General features: G+C 36.2%; 1 protein-coding gene across 8 annotated transcripts in view; it reads right to left on the reverse strand.

Annotated features, from left to right (window-relative positions):
* Positions 1 to 20,642, reverse strand: part of RASAL2 (RAS protein activator like 2) — a 377,113-nt gene that overhangs the window by 31,797 nt on the left and 324,674 nt on the right. For all 8 annotated transcript variants that reach the window (XM_001154236.7, XM_016933217.4, XM_003949647.6 and 5 more), the window contains 4 exons: positions 9,919 to 10,072; positions 7,860 to 7,958; positions 6,278 to 6,832; positions 3,841 to 3,985 (listed from right to left, as the gene is read on the reverse strand). In XM_001154236.7, coding sequence (XP_001154236.3) covers positions 3,841 to 3,985; positions 6,278 to 6,832; positions 7,860 to 7,958; positions 9,919 to 10,072 — 953 coding nt within the window. The remainder of the gene's footprint in view (positions 1 to 3,840; positions 3,986 to 6,277; positions 6,833 to 7,859; positions 7,959 to 9,918; positions 10,073 to 20,642) is intronic.

Genomic DNA, 20,642 nt, shown 5'->3' on the forward strand with positions numbered 1-20,642 from the left:
CATTAACTCATTACTATCTGGCATAAAAATTTCACATGTAGGAATAAGTCAACAAGGATAGACATATTACTGCCGAAAGAAACCTGCCTCCACTGCTACAAGTGGAAATCAGGTCTTTTCATCAGGGCTTTCTTTTGTGTATCTCACAGATAGTATTTCCTGTGTGTCACAGGATACCAAGGTGCAATCTGATTTCAATTGGAAAGGTAAAATGGGATAATAGATGGAAGATTCAAGTCTAAACAATGCAGAGTCTGTGCAGAAAGAGTGACGCTTTAATTAAGATAAGGACTGGCTAAGAAGCAGACAGATATCGTACACTATTACTGGCAACTTTTAAAATCAATTCTCTCTGAAAATTCTTCAAGCAGTCTGGAAACAGCATCTATTTCCTGCCCAAAGTATATGAAATATAGCAAAACTTTAACGAGAAGAAGACAATACAGCCCCTGTCCTGAAGAAGCTTACCAATTAATTCTGTTTATGCTCTTAGAAGCAGCAGCCATTTTTACTACTCTGGCCCTTGCTCTTGGATTATAAATATTATTACAGAGATTTCTGAGGGGTTACTTGAATTTCTTTCCATGTCCACTGAATTAATTTTCATGCCTCACTGAGCCCATCGGCCATTTAATCATTCACTGTTATAAAAAGACTAGTATCCACTTTTCATTTTGGAAATTATTTCATTCAGAAATCCTGTTTAGCACACTGAATTTCAAATATGAATATTTGATTTCAAAGAAGCAGATAGTCAATAAGTACTCACTCCTATCTCCATAGAATGGAGAATACGGTTTGAGATGCTTTTTTTTTTTTTTTTTGGTGGACTTTTTTAACAAAACACAAATCATTAAAGCAAATCATGAGATATAATTTATGGCTGTAATAAGCTCTTTATGTAAATGACACTATAAACCTCTTTGTACTTTTCTTAAGCTCTTTGTACCATTCTTAATGTCTATATGATTAGAGAAAAAAATATGAAGATATGCAGGAAGACAAAAAATCTGCTTCAGAGCAGAAACTAATTGTAGTAGCTACTATAATGCATCTGCTTCATGTAAACACAGTGATCCTGTTTCTTGAATGGCGACTCACTCTATTCCTTACAGCCTGCCTCCTTTCCTCCTGAAACCAGTGTGAGCCATCATCACTAGTGATATTTAAGGTGCCAAATGCAATATCCATTCTTTTTCTTTACCTTCCATAATTTCTGACTCTACTGATGCTCTCTTCTCTATTGGTATCTAGGACTCAGTATTTTCCTGGTTTTCTTTCTTTTTTGGATGCTCTCTCTTTCTCTGATCACTTCTCTGATTCCTCTTCTTCATTCTATACCATAAACCCAGGTGCACTCTAAGATCTATCCTTGGCCCTGTTCTCTTCCTGCTCTGGTAATCTTACAGCTTCATTTAACCTCTCCACAAGCATAAATTAGTCTCAAATTTCCAACAGCCAGCTAGACAGGTATCTTAGATTGCCTATCTAAAACCCCTGAGATTTCCTACTAGAACTTCAAATTGAATATATATGTAATTTCCACTGTTTCACACCTACTACTTCTGTGGTTTCTATTCCTGTTAAGAATCTCATCATCCCCCTAGTCACTCACAAAACCCCACAATTCTCTGTAATATTTGTTCCCTCCTTGCTTCCCACAAACTGAAAAATTTGCCAAGTTCTATCAGTTCAACCTTAATATTTCTCATATCCGTCTTCCTCTCTATTCTTACTTGCATGATTACAGTCATTCAGAGTCTCATTCTTTCTTATTACAATGGCTTTTTTTTTTTTTTTTTTTTTTTTTAAGAGAAGGAGTTTTGCTCTTGTCTCCCAGGCTGGAGTGCAATGGTATAATCTTGGCTTACCGCAACTTCCACCTCTCTGGTTCAAGCGATTCTCCTGCCTCAGCCTCCTTAGCTGGGATTACAGGTGCCCGCCACCATGCCTGGCTAATTTTTGTATTTTTAGTAGAGATGGGGTTTCAGCATGTTGGCCAGGCTGGTCTCGAACTCCTGACCTTGGGTGGTGGGCCTGCCTTGGCCTCCAAAAGTGTTGGGATTACAAGTGTGAGCCACCGCGCCCAGCCTACAATGGCTTCTTAATTGATTGGCTTTCAGTAGGCTTTCTTCACCTTTATTTATTTATTTATTTATTTATTTATTTATCTATTTTAAGACAAGGTCTTTCTCTGTCACCCAGGCTGGAGTGCAGTGATGTGACCACAGCTCACTGCTGCCTCGAACTCCTGGGCTCAAGCAGTTCTCTTACCTCGGCCTCCTGAGTAGCTGGAACTATAGATGTGAGCCACCATGCCTGGATATAACTCGTCTTAATCAGTCTGCTAAGTTAATTCCACTGAAAACGCCTGCTCAAAACTTTCAGTGGCTCTCCAGTTATTACTGTAAACTTTAAATCTTCACCCAGGCATTTGAGGTTTTCACAAATTAGTTCTAATTATTGTTTAATCTTTTTGTTGTTGTTGTTCACATGTTTCTTTCATGTCTTTTTCCAGCTAAATAGTTTTATTCCACACATTCCTGGTTCGGTCCCACCTCTATGTCTTTTTGTTTATGGGTCCTTTCCCCCATGCTACTTCTTATCTTATCTGCTCTTGCTCAATGTCTGTTTTTAACCTTTCTATTCATCAAACTACATACAAAACATAAATGTATTTCACACAGAAAGTTTGACAATTCTATCAGCTGGATTCAATTTTTTAAAATTATTTGAAAGAACACAGAATGTCTCTTTTTGGTATAGAGATATCCCTAATGTTATATCCTTACATTGCAAACTTCTTGAGGGTAAAAATCTCTCCAATCATTCAACATGTTTTTACTTTCTATTCTTGATAGTCACACGTGGCCGTTGAGCATTAGAAATGGCTTGTGCAAATTAAAATGTGTGATACATGTGAAATACACACTGATTTTCAAAAAGAATAAAAAAGTAAAACACCTAATTAATAACTTTTATTCTTCTAAACCATTAAATAGTATTTGGATATACTGGGTCAAATGAAATATGTTATCAATTTCACCTGTTTCTCTTCATCCTTTTTAATACTGTGACTACTAGAAAATTTACAATTACTCAAAAAATAAAAATAAATAAAAGTATTCACACATGGGTCATATTTCTATCGGACAGTGCTGCTCAACAGTGTGTGCAGGTAGTGGGGATATGGAGGTAAAACAAAGGGCTATTTCCTTCAAGGAACTCACATCTGCTCTATCATGATGTATATTAAAGTGACCAGCACAGTACCTTACTCTAGTGGTTAATGCCTCAATTTCATGACCAAATCTGGAACTGCAAGTGCGTAGCCTAGTCAGCAAGAACTACTGATTGGACAAAAATTAGTTATGTTAAAAATTCTAGAGAAAGGCAGAAATTTGTGGGGGAGTTGTGGGAAGTGGCAAGAGTTTCTTCACTTTTGATTAGAGTTTTGCATGCATGATAACAAATGTCAGGGTAACACTCTCAAGACTAGGTAATAATATCATCATATAAACACCCAAAACTTTGGGCAAAACAGACCACCTCAGATCTATCAGTGGACACTGCTGATATTACTGTGCATCCTGGAATCATGAAGCTGGGGACCTGGGGTAGCAGTGTATGCTGACAAGGTTTCTGTTTCTACATTTATTATTATTTCTCTACTGGTGAGTACTGCAGACTTCTTACAGCCATGATTCAAACCTTAACACCTGAGTCAGCTAGAACTAAATAACATGCAGAATTTGAGCTCAATTCATTTGTCTCATGGGGGTGAAATAGCTTAAAACTGAAAAGTAAATAAAAGAAAATAGATGTTTTTCTCTTTCATACCCAGTGCATCATGAAGATACTGTTGTCCCACCAACTTGAGGTATTCCTCAATGGATTTGGTGGCAATAGTGTTCTCTCTGAAGATCAAGACATCATGCTCTCCACAACGATCCACCTCAGACATCACCAAGTCAGTCAGAAAATCCTGGTAGAATAATGTTCAATCAGGCAGAAAGCAACTGAATAAATAATACACATTAGAAGAGACTTTTGAAATATCAGACATCCTGGAAATGCTGCTTTAAAACTAAAGCTATCAGATTCATCTGAAAAGAAAAAAAGCAATCAGGATAAAATCTTAGGTGTTACTACCCCTACATTTAAAATTCCCTCAAAGATTTTCCATTGCACTTTTGATAAAGGCCATAATTCTGAATGCAGTCTACAAGTCCCTATATTTTCTGGTTTCTGTCTACCTTTCAAGCCTTGTACCTTTTCTTTTTAGGTCCTTTAATACACCAAGCCCTTTCTAACACACACAATGTTCTCTATTCGCCACAAAGCCTTTTTTTTTTTTTTCCAAATACTGTTCTCAGTTCTGCTCTGCTCCCACCCTTGCTTCCACTCCCACTGTCAGGTAGCTCATTCCTGGGATCCTTTGGATTTTAGTTCACACATCATTTCCTCAGTGAAGGTGTCCCTGACCAACATTGCTCCTGAACTCCATTAGTCAGCTCCCCTTGCTCCATTTCATAGTATCATCTCTCTTTTTATCCTCTGCAGTTCTCACTGTAATCATATTTATTTCTGTAATTACTTGATTAATATTTATTTTCCCCAGAAAACCAGTTTCTGTTTTTGTTTACCACCATATCTCCAGTACCTAACAGTTTCTGGCATATATTAGGTGTTCAATATATAATACTTACAAATCGGTCCACAGTGTCAATGTAGAACCTACTGAACTCATCACTTGAAGTCATTGTCTAGGCTATCTTTCTGTCTGCCCGCCCACCCATCCATCCGTCCATCCATCCATCAATCCAGAAGGATAGCATAAGGGGAAATAAAGGTGCAAAGAAACAGCTGCTTCATTCCTCAACAGTCTTAAAGAACTTCTAGTAAAGCTCAATGTTGGTTGTTCAGTTTGAATGTGATAACATCATATATTTTGAATGCTATATAATTATTGGATATTTCAAGGGCTGCAAATGCCAAAATAGGAGGAATATGCTGATTTACTTTTACTTTAAAATTAAGCATTTTAAACATCAATGGGACTTACTCTGGGGCAGCTTAACAGTATAACAGAGTTGTAGACTTAGGAATCACTATTAAACTTAATGCTAAGAGACAGGAGGAAACTCTTGGGGGTAACGGTAACATTCTGTATATTGATCATAGTGGTGGTTTCGATGGGTGCAAAATCGGTCAAAGCTTACTGAACTTTTCCACTTTAAATGGGTGTTTATTCTACCTAAAATGTATGTAAATCAGTATTAAGTCATTAAAAAAAGTCTTAATGTATATTCTGAACCTTGAGCAACTGAAAAGTAGAAATATATCCATACAATTCAAAATTTCAGTGACACCTCGCTCCAAACTCATAAGCTTTTTAATGACAGAATGCCCAAGATTATCATAAGTAAATTTAAACACAAAAGTTATAATCCATAGAAGCCAGATAAGAGACTAAATATTGAATATATTGATATACTCTGACATATCAAGAAATAGTAATAGTACTTTGTTTGGTTCTAAATACATTATTCTAGCTGTGAGTTTCTTTGGATCTGAGATGTAATTTTATCATGACCAGTTTGCATACAGTATAACGGTAACTCTTCCTAGTTAATATCCTTCATAGGTCAAAGACTCTCTCAACTGGTTTTTGTTCTTCCCACAACCAGCATATTTCTCCTTTAAATAAAAAATATTCCTGAGTTTTTACTTCTATCCAAGGTGAAATAAGATAAGTGTATCATGAAACAGCTACCAATTGTATCATATCCCTTGGATTTTTATTCTAAATACAGATTTTAATCCCACAAAGACTCTTGCTAATACTCAATATGCTTCTGGAATACTTCCTTCTGTGCCTAGAGGATACAGTCATCAGTTAATCTTAAATAAAATACAGTGAGGAAGAAAACCACCATACAACACTCTAGAACTAAATTAAAGATAAGGAACCTTGAACATGCTGTAGGGTTATCGTACCAATCCTACCATTTATTTTGTCAGACAAGAAAGAGCTGGCTGTGTTATCTATGTTTCATGCAAATTGGCTTTAAATATTTGTTGGTCTCTCCATTTTACTTGTTTAGTTTTATAATCTTCATCTTTTCTGGATCTAATAGGTTTTCTTCTTAATTCTTCTTGTTTTGACCAATAGTAAAGCACATTTCTCTAATTTGGATTTCTACAATATCCATATCTTGGTTTATGAAAGGTAAGGAGGAGACTTCAGGTACTGCAATCCCCCTTTTCCACTTACCTTGGCTCTGCCAGTACTTTGAAGAATGTGCACTAAGGCACAAGCCAACTCCTCTTTATTTCTCACACTAATTACTGGCTCAAGGACAGAACACAGCATGGTGTAGTTGCTGGTGACAAATTCTGCAAATTCTTTGTATTGCTCCATAGGCAGAATGGTGATAGTTTGGAAACGTGATTTAATCCGAATAGAAGGTCCTCCTGTCTTTCCTTTGTTGGGTGTAGGTGTACTCACTGGATACCACTTTTCTACAAATTGGCGACCAGTCACACTGGCAGTGGGGATGTTGACTAGCCCTACATAATTATTCTTGTCCTTTTTTTTCTTTTTTTCCACATCCTTGTAAATGTGAACTGTGATACTATGAAGAGGTGGAAGGCTGAAGAATTCAAAATGTTCACCCCAGAAAATATTGTCTGCTTTGGTCTTGCTGGTTGTACGAGCAAAGAGGGTATCATCAAGGCACAGTTCGCAGAAATATTTCTTTTTAGGGGCAAGGTCCTTGGCTTCAATGATCCATAAACGAAGAACATTTTCAGCTCGCCTGCAATTGTCCTATAAAGAGGCAACAAAGCTGAATTTCAGAGCTGACATTGCAGGAAAAAAACCATTTTTTTCTTAAGTTGGCAATGTTCATTAGGTACTCTATTAAGGGGAGTCAACAAATAATGAAAGGGATTGCTATCTCATTGCTTAGGTTAACAGCAAGCTCTAAACAAGCATGCATTAGAATCTTGAAGAATTATATATAGTTCATTATATATATTATATATAGTTCATTCTATTTTATTTACTTGGGTTAAGAAAATATCATTTTGTAATGGTAAGTTTTCATATAACCAGTCTAATATCTGCAAATAAAAGAGATAAGCTGTTAAGAAGCTCGTATTCTAGTCCCTCTTCTATCATGTACTAGCTTCTGACACGGCCAATTCACCTAACTTTTCAGAGTCCTTTTATCCATGCTGGTAGAACCATGGCAATAATATCTGCAGTAAGACTGCTTTTAGCTTAAAATGATAATATAGTTTGGATAGTTGTCCCTGCCCAAATTTTATGTTGAATTGTAATCTCCAGTGCTAGAGGTGGGGCCTGGTGGGAGGTGTTTGGATCATGGGGGCAGATTCCTCATGCCTTGGTGCCATCTTCCTGATACTGAGTTCCTGTGAGATCTGGTGGTTTAAAAGTGTGTGGCACCTTCCCCCCAAGTCACTCACACACACACTCTCTCTCTTGCTTGCTCCTGCTTTCACCATGTGATGTGCCTGCTCCCCTTCTGCCTTCTGCCATGACTGTAAGTTTCCTGAGGCCTTACTAGAGGCTGAGCAGATAACAGCACCATGCTTCCTGTAAAGCCTGCAGAACCGTGAACCAATTAAACTGCTTTTCTTGATAAATTACCCAGTCTCAGATACTTCTTTATAGTGATATAATAAGGGCTTACTACAAATGGCATAACATATAAATGTGCTTTAAAACTCTCAAGCTATAGACAAATTAAGGTATTACTACCACACTTACCTTCTATCAACTAACTGCTTACAAAGTTATACATTTTTTAGATACTTGAAGCTACTATTACCTTATTAGGTTGAACTGTCCTGCGAAGGTTTTCCATCCACTTATCTCTCTCAGAAGCAGAATTACAGCTGAAGCATTTACTTCCACTTAAGTAGGTAACCTTCAACATAAAAATTAGACATAAGAAAAAGAAAACACTGGATTTCAGGGCTCTGTCATTAGGGTTCACAGCATACCTCTAACTCTTAAATGATAAGGTCGAAATGTCCTGGAATTAGGATGGATGGATGGATAGATAAGAAAAACATGGTCTCAGATCCCAAACTACTCATGCTGTGGTTACAAAAATAACCTAATGAGCGACATCCTTACCAATACTAAAAAATTAATATACTAATTTAGTGTTATTGTTAGTCTCGTCCTCTGATGAAAATGTACTAAGAGTCCAATTTTATTGAAAGTAGACAAGGCCAAAAGGAATGCAAAGCTGTGAGTTAGACATATGCTATGAACCTAAATCATACCATAAGAAACTAAGATGATCTTTGCTAGTTTTCTGATACTTATATCTACATCTACATCTGCTTTTTGCTTAGGTAGCATCCACATCCATTTCCAGGTATGAGAACAAAGGCCATTTTAAATTCATCCAAGGAAATTAAAACTGGCCTATGGTTCAGAAAAATCAAAATTAAAGGCCTTTTAGGCAATACCTTAAATTACCTGCAAATAAATATGTTCAACTTTGAGTTAGTAAAAAATAGGTAATAAAGGATGAGAGTTTCTGAAGCAGCTTATCAGATTTCTTGAGACTGTCTTCACTATATTATAGAAGGGTGCTAAATGAAATTGAAGAGTTACTAGTATTGAATTACTATCTTTGGAACCCATTTTTCCTCCACTACGCAACCAGCCTGTTGATTTCTAGTCATTTATTAGGTTAGCCTGACCACTATTAACACAGTCCTTTAAAAATGAAATATGTTGTTATATACTTAGCACCTAACTCTGGGCTTGATATACAGCCTAATGAACTGAGTTCCGCAAATACAAGAAAGTTCAACTGATTTTTATAAAAAAGAACACCAATAAACGTCCTGCCCAAATTGCTGAAGTTTGCTCACTTATTAACTCAATCTCTGGTCACAACCTAATAAATCCGATCAGATTATATGCTCTGTCCAATACAGCAGCTACTAGCCTCACATGGCTATTCCAGATTGAGATGTGCTGCAAGTGTAAACACACATCAGATTTTGAAGACTTAGTTTTAAAAAAAAGGAAACAATTTCTCTGATAGTGAACATGTTGAAATGATAATATTTTGGATATGCATGCAGATTGTACTATATTTCTTTTGGACAGTGCTGGTCCATAAGAAGAGGAACCAAACATCTTTTGACTTCTACAACATCTAGTATAGGACTCATCTGTAGTCACTTAGTAAGCTCTTGTTAATTAATCAAATCTCAGCCCTAATAATTCTATGTATGTATAAATACATGTATATATAGTTTTTGAATTTTACTTGTAACTGGCTAGTAGTATATATTTGGAAGGGAGAAATTACCTTATGATAGTTGGCAATTTTGTTTATTCAAAAATCAGGCACCTGCAATGTGCTGGGGTCTGGGTTAGTTACAGGGGATTTCAAAAATAAATAAGACATTTAGGTCAAAATGTCCTGGAATTAGGATGGATGGATAGATGGATGGATGGATGGATGGATGGATAAGAAAAACATGGTCTCAGATCTTGAACCACTCATGCTGTGGTTAGAAAAATAACATGATGAGTGACATCCTTACCAATACTAAAAATTAACATAGTAATGTAATGTTATTGTTAGTCTTGTCCCCTGATGAAAATGTACTAAGAATCAAATTTTACTGAAAGGAGGCAAAGCCAAAAGGAATGCAAAGCTATCTTTAATAACTTTAACTGCAAATATGATTAGATGAAAAGATTTCTAACTTTTTCTCTGTAAGTAGATAATTTCTAGCAACTGAAAACCAGTTAATTAAATCATCAACTGCACAGTAATGAAATCGCAAAATTACTGGACATAAAATCCAATTGTTGTTTAACTACTCTTCCTTTTTTCTACACTTTATTTTTACCTCAAAGCAGAAGTCTTGTCCAAGGATGCTACTATGAAGTGGTTTCACTGATACAGGTTCCCCTCTACCAAGATCCAGACATTCCACTGCGCTGCACGGGCTCAGCAAGGATTCATGGGAACGTGACTCTTTTAGTTTAGGCAGCCCACGAGACCTAAAAGTAGAAAAAGATATTTAAGGTAGTGTAACTTGGCCAGCAAGGAAATGAAGGTCTAATGCAATGGAGGATAACAATAAATGTACAAGTGCCTAAGGGAAGAAATAAATGAGGAACAAATTAATAGTTAATCTACAGTAACAATAATAGTAATCATATTTATGTGGCAAATATATTCTCTCTATATATCTATGTGAGTGCACACACACTTTTTTTCAATATGGCATAAAAATATACTATAATTTTACTAGTCTTGAGTGACCTTCAAATCCCATTACAGACATTGTTTTTTATTCTTATTCCTATTTTGGAAGATGGAGAAATATATACTCTTTAAGGTTATCTTATATATTCTTTCTTATGTAAAGGTATTGCCAAAAGACAAATGATTTCTTTTTGTTTTTCATGTTATAGCTTTATCCTCTTATATCATTGACAGAATAGTAGTGGCTGAATCTTCATTTTGTTTCTTTCTACTTTGGCAAAACACACACACACACACATACACACACACACACAGAGTCGAAGCTCAACTTTTTATCACAAGACCTTGTCTTTCAAAAGTCCTGATTTCCATCTCAATATAGAATTCTTTTCTGGCAGGCTTTTGGTTCAATACATGCTTTACTGTATAAGCATGAATAAAGAATAAAATGCCTTGAAGAAACCTCCCACCATGGAAAAAAAAGCCCAAACTCTCATCTAGAAGAGAGATCTTTGTCAACACCGTTCAGTCATCCTGGCTGATTTTGTTTCCTAGTTGTTTATAAGAAGAATGCTAGGAATCATGACTTGCCACTACAAGAGCCAGTACTTCACTGCCTTCCTCTTGAAAGAATTAAAGGAGTCAAACGTAAGTACAATATTCTTGAATCCCAAACTGGATGGCCATGCAGTTTGACTCAATAATTATAGTATCTATTGAAGTAAACACCCAGAGTTACACACATATATTTCAAGCAGAAGTACTTAGTAATAAGGATAAAAAGAAATGCCTTGTGTAAAGACAATTGTTTTTATAAAACACATTAAATAAGTAGCTTCATTTAATTCCTTGAAATAACCACATTAACACTAAAAGGAACTTAAATATTTAATGCCAGAGTAGCTTTTGGTTAAATTATAAAGTAAAAAGATATAAGAAACTAGCACTAAGGCTGCTTTCTCCTTTCTACCTTTATTCTAACACTGTTTAATCAAATTTCATAAAATAAGAAAAATCTTAAGCTTATAAGGATTTTAGTTCTTCTTCTTTCCACACACACACACACACACACAAATAAGCCACCATTTAAAGTTTAGGCTGCAAAACATGTGTTCTGATATTTAGTAATTTTTAAAGTAAAAAAGTCAACATTTATATTTCTTGTTGATAGTACAAAGTATGCACAAAAGGGACAAATGCTACCTAATGTTTTGTATCTTAAAATGACAATGTTTATTTTTCTGATATTGGGCAAGAACAAAAAATTAAAATATTTAAAAATTAAAATACAAAAAAGAAAAATATAACAATGTAAGCTCCATATTTATTTCCTTTTGTTCTATGTATAAGACAATGACATGTTATGTACTGCAAATATAGTACATCAACTATAAATAATTAAATGTTAGAAAGATTGTACTTTAATTATCATATAATCTTTCCCAATATGCTACATGGGAAGCCTGATTAAGGAAACTGGACACTGTAATCTTTCTTAAACAAAACAACAATTCTAGCTCATTTTTCCCAGGAGGAGTTGCTGGAAGGAAAAATCCTCTCATGCTCTGGGGTGAGCTTCTCAACAGGAAAGATTAAGGCATGTTTAAAACAGAAGGAGGTATGACAAAGGCAACTTTTATTTTTTAAATTCTCTAGGAAAAATTTCTAAAGCATAAATTAATTTTATTTCAAACAAAATAAACGTCTACCTACATGAAGCAATGGTAGAGCCACCTGGCAGTGCAACCCCAAATCATAGCGGTGCCACATGTCCCGGTATAGCAAGTCACTTTCTGAACTATATGTCAGAAAACAACTCTCTGTTTAGAAGACGAGAACAAATAGAAGATGGCTTCTTTGTTGCCTTTGGTTACCGATAACATCTTTGAATAAATGTTTTCCAGGTGTTATTTCAAGTCTTCCATAGAAGCAGAACAGAAACACAAACAACAGATCAAGACTTCATCTATCCCAACAATTTGTAGGATAGGTAATATTCCTTCTTCTATTCCTTCAGGCTGCACCCAGCCCCTCAGGTAACAAACAAGGCACCTGGGCTCTAGGCTGGGTCTGTTGCCATGGTGCTACACCTATAAGGAGATTAGAGCTGGAAGGCAGCAAGAAGCTATGGCTTGAATAACGCAAGGGGCATGCTCTGCAAACATGGCAAAGTTGACTACTTTAAGACAGAAAGGAAGGAATAGTGAGGCTTCTATCCATTTCTATGAACAAGTTCTCAGTAAAAGGCAATAGAAAAGAGACAAGGCCAACTCTGGGAGTGGGAGATAATCTCTTATTAAAACCTCTACTAGGTGGCTCACACCTGTAATCCCAGCACTTCGGGAGGCTGAGGTGGGCAAACCACTTGAGTTTAGCAATTTGAGACCAGCCTGGGCAACATGGTAAAACTCCAACTCTACCAAAAATACAAAATAAATAAAAAATAAAAAGTAAAACCTCTACTAGGGACTAACTTGAGAAACTTTAGCTTGCTTCATATACAATTCCCATGCCCCTACTAGAAGCTATGTCCTATATCTCACCTTGCAAGTACAAAGCTTTCTCTCACATGTGTTCTGTTTCCTTTACAGTGCCTACCGTGGTTTAATGTTTCTAGGTATTATTTTACTGAAACTTACCTGGCTTACATATATTTTCTTCTTTTACAGAAAGATGGTGAAAACTATTTTTTCACTGTATTTCCAGTGCTGAACAAGTTTCATTTTGATACTCAGGTCTAACTTCAAATGTAGCCATAAGAGAATTTAAAACTAAGCCACTTAGAATTATAACTCCAAACTCTTCCTAGTTACCGAAATTTTAATTAATACATAGTTCAGAATGTCATATTTTTTGGCATTTTTATGTGTGTGTGTACTGAATTGAAAACCAAAGTCACGAATATATTCAACATTATTACTGAATAAATAAGCAAGCCCTCCCTGTATTGGGAAGAAAGTATCTCTAAGAAGACAGAAGTAATTCCCAGAGAAGCAAGATTATAGTAAACAGGAAGATCAAACAGCCTGGGACTGGCTTGGGACAGGAGAGGCATTATTTGTACAAATATTTCAATGTAATAGCATTAGTAACCCCAAGTTTCCTCTAATTCATGTTTACCTCCTTCTGAATTGATTTTTCTTAGATCTACTAACTACAGAGTTTTAGTAGCCCTGTTTGGCACCAGAGTTTACTCCTCTAACAGAAAGCAGAATGTGGATTTATTGGGAGAATAATGAGTTTAAAATAATGATTCCCAGTCCAATCTGACAATGGCCTTCATCAAAAAATCTAACCCATCCTTGAAAGTGGACTTTGTGAATCCCTTGACTACTGGCCAGGTTCTCTCCCTGACTACTTCCCATACTGCCCCATCATCCCGAACACCATGTAAGAATAATTCAGGGCTCCAACAGACTATGTATTGATTTAAATAAAAAACTGCTTCCCAGAGGCAATTTTACTTCTAATTAAGGCACACCATATTCTTTATATTTTTATCTTAAGGTCAGCAGACAATCTTGATTTCTGTGTAAACTTCAAGACCTCTAGCAATGTGATAGGTAATGGTTAAAATCTAATTGCTTTGCTGATGAAAATTACCTGCTGCTTCTGACTTATTTAAGAAATAAACTACTAGCCAGGTGAGGCTTTCTATTACTCACTAAAGTGAATGAGTATTATATTGCTTGAATCCTCATCCCTATATGAAATCAGTCTTAAAAGATAAAAGTGAAGGGCTGAGAGATTGGGAGCCAACATTCACATAACAGCAGATACACTGGTGAAGAAAAAAAGGAATAAAATAACACTGATTAGTGCAATTTTAAGTAAAACACAGCTGGATTTTCTCGGCTTAACTGGCCAATTTTTCAGAATGCCACATTTCCCCCACAGCTCCAATGAGGCTTGGTGGTGCTAGCTCAATCTGCTACATGTTTACAGATTAAGTTCCAAATTTAGGAATTGGGAAACTTTTAATTAAAAATGCTTATTGCCACATAAAATCCTGGACTCCAGTGCAGGTGAGTTTCTGCTTGGCTTGGCAGTTGTGATTCCAGACTGCTTCAGTGAATTCCTGACGAGATAGCTCAGCCAGTAAGCTGGGTGCAGCAACATACTGTTGTATTCACCAGTATGCATTTCTAAGGCACTCACTTTGTTTAAAAATGTCCTAGGTAGTAATTAACAAAATTGGGTACCCTAATACTCTACCAGCAAGTTTATATAGTGTCTAATCAGTTTTTTAAAAATTGAATTTGAGCTTTCACTTTGGGAAAAATGTAGCTTTACTTGCTCCCTGGATTTTATTATTTTCCAATTAGGTATTTTGTGAAAATATTCAACTGATGTTTGCTATTTGAAAGTGCAGATCCTTTCTTGTATTATAATTTTAAAGGTTTTCCTCCCTGGATTAAAAAAAAGAAAGAAATTAGAGCTCATTTGCCAGAGCTCTACTTATGTGCAAAGACTTGTTCAGCCTGAGGATCCTGACAGCACCGGCTGAACTGGTTTACCTGCTGTAGTTAAAGCCAGTAGTCTCTACTGCTTATATTACTCACTGATTTTTATGTTAGCTTAAAAATACATACCACACCACTCACATTAAAAAGCTATTTATGGAAACATAACATATAGGTCTTACTTCTCCCTGCTCTCAGCCTCTAGGACAGGATGGTCTAATGGGACCAGCTGGTAATGATGACGAAGGATATTTGTCAGCCTGAGTTGTCACTCAAAATGAGAAACTCATGGTAAAGAAATGTATCAGCATAGACAAAAATATCCTTACCTACTTTGTACTTGGTACATATACATGTATACACACAGTGAAGGTGGATACAGAAAGAAGACTAGATTATAAACATTAAGACATATTCTAGGGAGTAGAAAATCCAACTTGCCTCCAATATGATAGACACTAGGGAACAATTCCTTTACAGAAACTGTACCATGTTATAACATATCTTTTTGTCCTTAAATTGCAAAGGTAATATAATCTACTAGCACCTATTAAACAAATTCAATATAAACACAACTACATTGAATTTTAAAAAACAGAAACTAAACCAAACCAAACCAAACTCGTAATCCAACTCAAGTAACATACCAGTAAGAGTGGACAGACTACAGCTTTTATTTCCTTATTTCTGATTTCAGTTGCTAGACTTTTAGTCTCATAATTGCCATAAAAGTAATGGGTAGAAGGATAAGAGAGGAAAAAAACTGGTGAAGTTCAATAACACTGACTTTTTTTTTTTGAGACATGGTCTCTCTCTTGTCGCCCGGGCTGGAGTGCAGTGGTGCAATCTCAGCTCACTGCAACTTCCGCCTCCTGGGTTCAAGTGATTCTGGTGCCTCAACTTCCCAAGTAGTTGGGATTACAGATGTGTACCACCAACCACTCCCAGTTAATTTCTGTATTTTTAGTAGAGATGGGGTTTTACCATGTTGGCCAGGCTGGTCTTGAACTCCTGACCTCAGGTGATCCGCCCGCCTCAGCCTTCCAAAGTGCTAGGATTACAGGTGTGAGCCAACATGCTTGGCAACACTGACTTTTTAGTAATTCCTAAACTCATAACTGATTTGCTTTCCCATTAGTTTCTCGTTTGGTTGAATAAATGAATATATGTATGAATCCATCTATCTAACCAATAATTACCTGGTGTGCATTATGGGTCAGGCACTATACTAGAGGTAGATGCAAGGAATACAAAGGTGAAGAAGAAAAGCATGGTCTGTGTACTCACACACAATTTATAATCTAGTGAGTTAACAATCCATTATAATACAATGTGACAAGACTTACGAAAAAGGATGCCAAAAAAAGGCTCTATGAGTACTAAGTAGAGGATTTTAAGGTGGGGGTGGTTCAGAGAAGACTTCTTGGAGAAAACAGTAACACAAAGTTGTAACCATCTTCATGGGGATGGGGTGGATTTCACTATATGCAGGTGTGGAGATCTACAGAAAATGGATAGCATGTGAAAAGGCCTGTATGACAGTATGCAAGGCTGTGGTGTTCAGACAGTGAAAGAAATTCAGCAGTGTGGCTCTACTATAGTATGGATGTTAGAAGGAGAAGAGGCTGGGGTGTTGGAGTGGGTGAGGCCTGGTGAATAATGAGGTTTGAGAGAGATCACAGACTTGTAGTCATGTGTGGGTATTTAAATTTGATCACAATACCAGTAGATGTACATTGGAAGGCTTTAGGTGGTAGAAGGGGAATTACATGGTAAGATGTGTGTCTCAGTAAAACTACCTTGGCTAAGGAGTGGAGAAAGAAAGGAGTACACAGAGAGTGGAGAGAAAAGAAATGAAAGACCTAGAAACCAGTTCATTGATTATGGTAGTAATCTGAGTAAAGATAATGAATTAGACTAACAGATATGGGGAAGAAGTAGATGGCACTGAGAGATATTTAGGAGGTAAATAGGCTTTGATGACTGGAATGCTGGAGGAACTGGGGAGAGGGGAGAGTCCAGGACAACTGCTCATTTCTGGCTTGAAACACTGGGTGAAAGATGGTGATGTCCTTCACAGGGATAGGAAAGAGGAGGCAATGCTGGTTGAGGTGAGAGTACAAATAAAATCAAGTTTTATACAAGTTGAGTTTGAGGTTCCTGTCGGGGTAGATGTGAACAGTGAAACAGAACATACATATTGAGAAGACAACCTAAAAACATAACCTGAGGCATGTTAACATTTAAAGCTACAAAACTGACAAAAGACACTGAAGAATTTGAGAGAGAAGAAAAACCAGGTGAGTCAAGTATCACAGAAGGCCAGGAAAGAGGGATCTCAAGAAAGGTGGATTAATAGTAGCCACTGAATTTGGGAATTGAATTTAGAGGTAATTGGAGACTTTGGCAAGAGCAGTTTCAGAAAAGAGGACAAAAATAAGATTTCAATGGGTTGAGAAAATGAATGAAATATGAGGAAGTGAAGATTAATTCCACAAGTCTGATTGTGAAGGGGTGACAACAGTAAAATAGCTAGAGGGAGACATGGGTTTGAAACAGGTTTTTTAAAAAAATTAATCATCTTTTAATTTTTCTCCTGAAACAGTAAGTGATAAATGCTCTTGGTAAAAAATTCCAGGAGTTCAGAAGGATAGAAGGTAAAGAATAAAAAAAGGGTACCTCCCACAACCTCCTATAGAAAGGAGGCCATTAACAGTTTTTGTGAACCCAGAAATATTTTATACGAAGGTACCCATATATGTATATAATTATATAAAGTATGTAATATATAGCATATTACATATATTTATATAACAATATATTTGCATGTATTTAACATAATATACATAATATATTTAAATACAAACATATATGTCTATATATACATATTCATTTACATAAATGGGATGGTACAATACTGTTTTTAAGAGAATATTTTGGACTTCTATCCATATTGGAACCTACAGATATACTTTGTCTCTTTGTAATGACCACATAGTATTCCTTTACATGAGCCTGTAATAATTTACAGTCCTTGATGACCATCTAAGTTTCCTTTTTTTGTGATTAGCAACAAAATTCAGAATATCTTACTACATATATCTTCATGCACATGTGCATACATTCATACTTCAAATTCTCAGATGTGAAATTGCTAGATCCAAGGGCATATGCATTTAAATTTTTGATATGGCTCAATTACCCTCCATAAAGACAACATCAATTTAAGTGTCTATCAGCAGTGCATGTTTCTACCTGCTATCTTCAACATGAGATGTGGCTGAACTTCAAAATCTTTTGCCTGTTTAATTAGTAAAAAATGGTATTTCATTATGGCTTTAGTGTGCATTTCTTTAATTATGAGATTGAGGACATTTGTACATGTTTATTGGCAATCTCAGTTCCCTTTTCTGTGAATTATAAACTGCTATTCCATGTTCTTAAACCATTTTCCTAATTGTTAAAATTAACTGATATGTAAACACTCTGTGTATATTAAGTAAATTAGTTCTTTTTCTGTCATATTTATAATTATTTCCCCCCAGTTTATGTTTACAAAGGGTTTTTAAATTCCAAGATCATAAGAAATAAGCTACATTTTCTTTTAGTGCTTTTAAGTTTTCATTCAATCCATTTGGATTTTTTGGCAGAGGAGGAGAGATGAAAAGAGTACAGTACGGAGTCAGCTTTGTATTTTTCCAAATTGCAGAAATATTATGATCATAAATTGACTCAATTATTACCGTATAGTATTCTGCTGGTATAAGAGGGGTGTGCGTGTGTGTGTGTGTGTGTGTGTGTGTGTACTTTTTTGCCTTTGTTTTTCCCTTCTTTCTTATTTTGTCAGCAAGTTAGGATTCCTATCAACACACACAACAAAGAGTATAATGGAAAAAAACACTCAAACTGAAGCCAAAAGCCCTACATATTCACATCAGCTCGAACCACTTATTAGCCATGTGACATGCAGTAAATAATTTATTCTTTCTGAACCTCAGTTATCTCATTTAAGATATGTGTAGATAATGTGGATAATGATTTCTCTTCCTACATCTCACACAGTTGTGAGAATCAAATGCAGTAATCTATAATTTCACATCTATTTCATAAACTGCAGTACAATACAAATGTGAAGGAGTATGATTGTAGACACACAGCTTTTTTTGCAGTGATATGACATGCATTAGTTCATTTTATGTAAATTATTCATCTGGTTGAGATCAGGAAAGCTATTCTTGAATACACTCTTCACTGGAAGAATACAAAGATGGAGTAAATGTGTAGAAATATTTTTTCTATTAAGATAAAGCATTCTAATGAATTTAAAATGTTATCATGATGCAATTAGATACTTCAATTGGGTTTTAGTTCATAAAACTAAGGGATCCTTAATTGGCCCATGGCTGTAAATCTGGAATAGGAAACTCTAATCGATAGCTAGACTGTATTGATTAATTAATGGCTTGGAGTCCAGTAATTTCTGAGAAGTTGTCATATTCACATAGACCATATTTTAAAAGATTGTAATTCTTTATTATCTGGAAGTCAGTTTTGACTCTCCTCTTCTGTTTCAGGCCAACAAATGTGTATTGAGTTCCTCAATAGGACAGTCATTGTGCTAGGGGATGAGGATACAAAGATTGTATCCTGGAGGAGCTTTCAATCTGCTGCAGTAAGCAGACATATGAAAAGATAAATTCAATAAAAAAGTTAGTCCTAGAATAAAGTATGCAGAGTTGGACTCAGGTAGTTGGGGGGTGGGGTAGGCACTTAGTCTAGGATGATATGCGGGAAGAATACCAAAAAGAAGGGAGGGAGCATGTAACTCCTGACTTGGGTACTGTTGCATGAGGATGAACTAGAAGTGAGCTTGACAAAAGACAGGGTATAGGAATAGGAAATGGCATTTGGGTTAGAGGAGACAGTAAGATCAAAAGCAGAGAAATATGAAACAGTATGACAAGTATAATACTATAATGAAGACTTTTGGCAGGAGTGACAGGAGGTAATATTGAGAGGGAAAGACTGGGCCATGTTGCCTTTTGTGCGGTAGCTAAAGATTACAGATTTATAGAAGTATTACATACATAGGCAATGAGATATGAAAGTTGCAGTTTCAATTGAGACACCTAGATAAAACGATTCTGTATACCAAAGTCATGTATCAGACCAACTGCAGCATTTACAAAGGAAATGTGTTAGAACCAGTTCCACTACCTTGATCCTCTCAGTTATGTCAAGACTATAAAAAGTGGTCAGAGAATGGAGAATGGTAAAGATTTTGTAAGAAACAATTTTTGAAAGAAGTTGTGAGGCTCATCCTCCTGCTACCTACAAGGGAGAAGGGTAAAAGATACATAGAGAGCAGGGTTTGATTCCATCTGGGAAATCTAGATGATGAGAAATGACCAACTAACTGTTGGTGGCAGAGCAAGAGCATTGATGCTTTTGGATAAGCCTGTAGTCCTAGAGGTTGTTAGGGCAAAAGATTTGTGGAGGTTTCCTGCGGACCGTAAGACTGCGTGATGAAGAAACCAAAGCATCAAGAACTCCTTTCTAGAAAGGATTCGCAAGTGAGCACTTGGAAGAGAAATGCATCTGTCAGAGTCAATAAAACCATAGGTGAGAGCTCCTCAGGGATGATAAATCTCTGAAAAAGTCCCCAAATCACCCCATGAGAGAAAAGTCAGCTTCAAATTTCTGTTAGGCTCAGTGAGCATTATGGAAGGCTAAGACAGACTTTGTTATCCTCTTTCTCATCTTTTTGTTGCTTCACCTTCCCCAAAACCTGGAGGGTGCCTAAAAACATGGTGAGTAGGCTACAGGGGAAGAGCAGATGAGGAGAGAAGTAAGTAGTCTATCATACTTTCTTCTCCAAAGGCAGGCAGACTGCCTGTAA

The sequence above is a fragment of the Pan troglodytes genome, chromosome 1, assembly GCF_028858775.2.
Source record: "Pan troglodytes isolate AG18354 chromosome 1, NHGRI_mPanTro3-v2.0_pri, whole genome shotgun sequence".
Lineage (NCBI taxonomy): Eukaryota > Metazoa > Chordata > Mammalia > Primates > Hominidae > Pan > Pan troglodytes.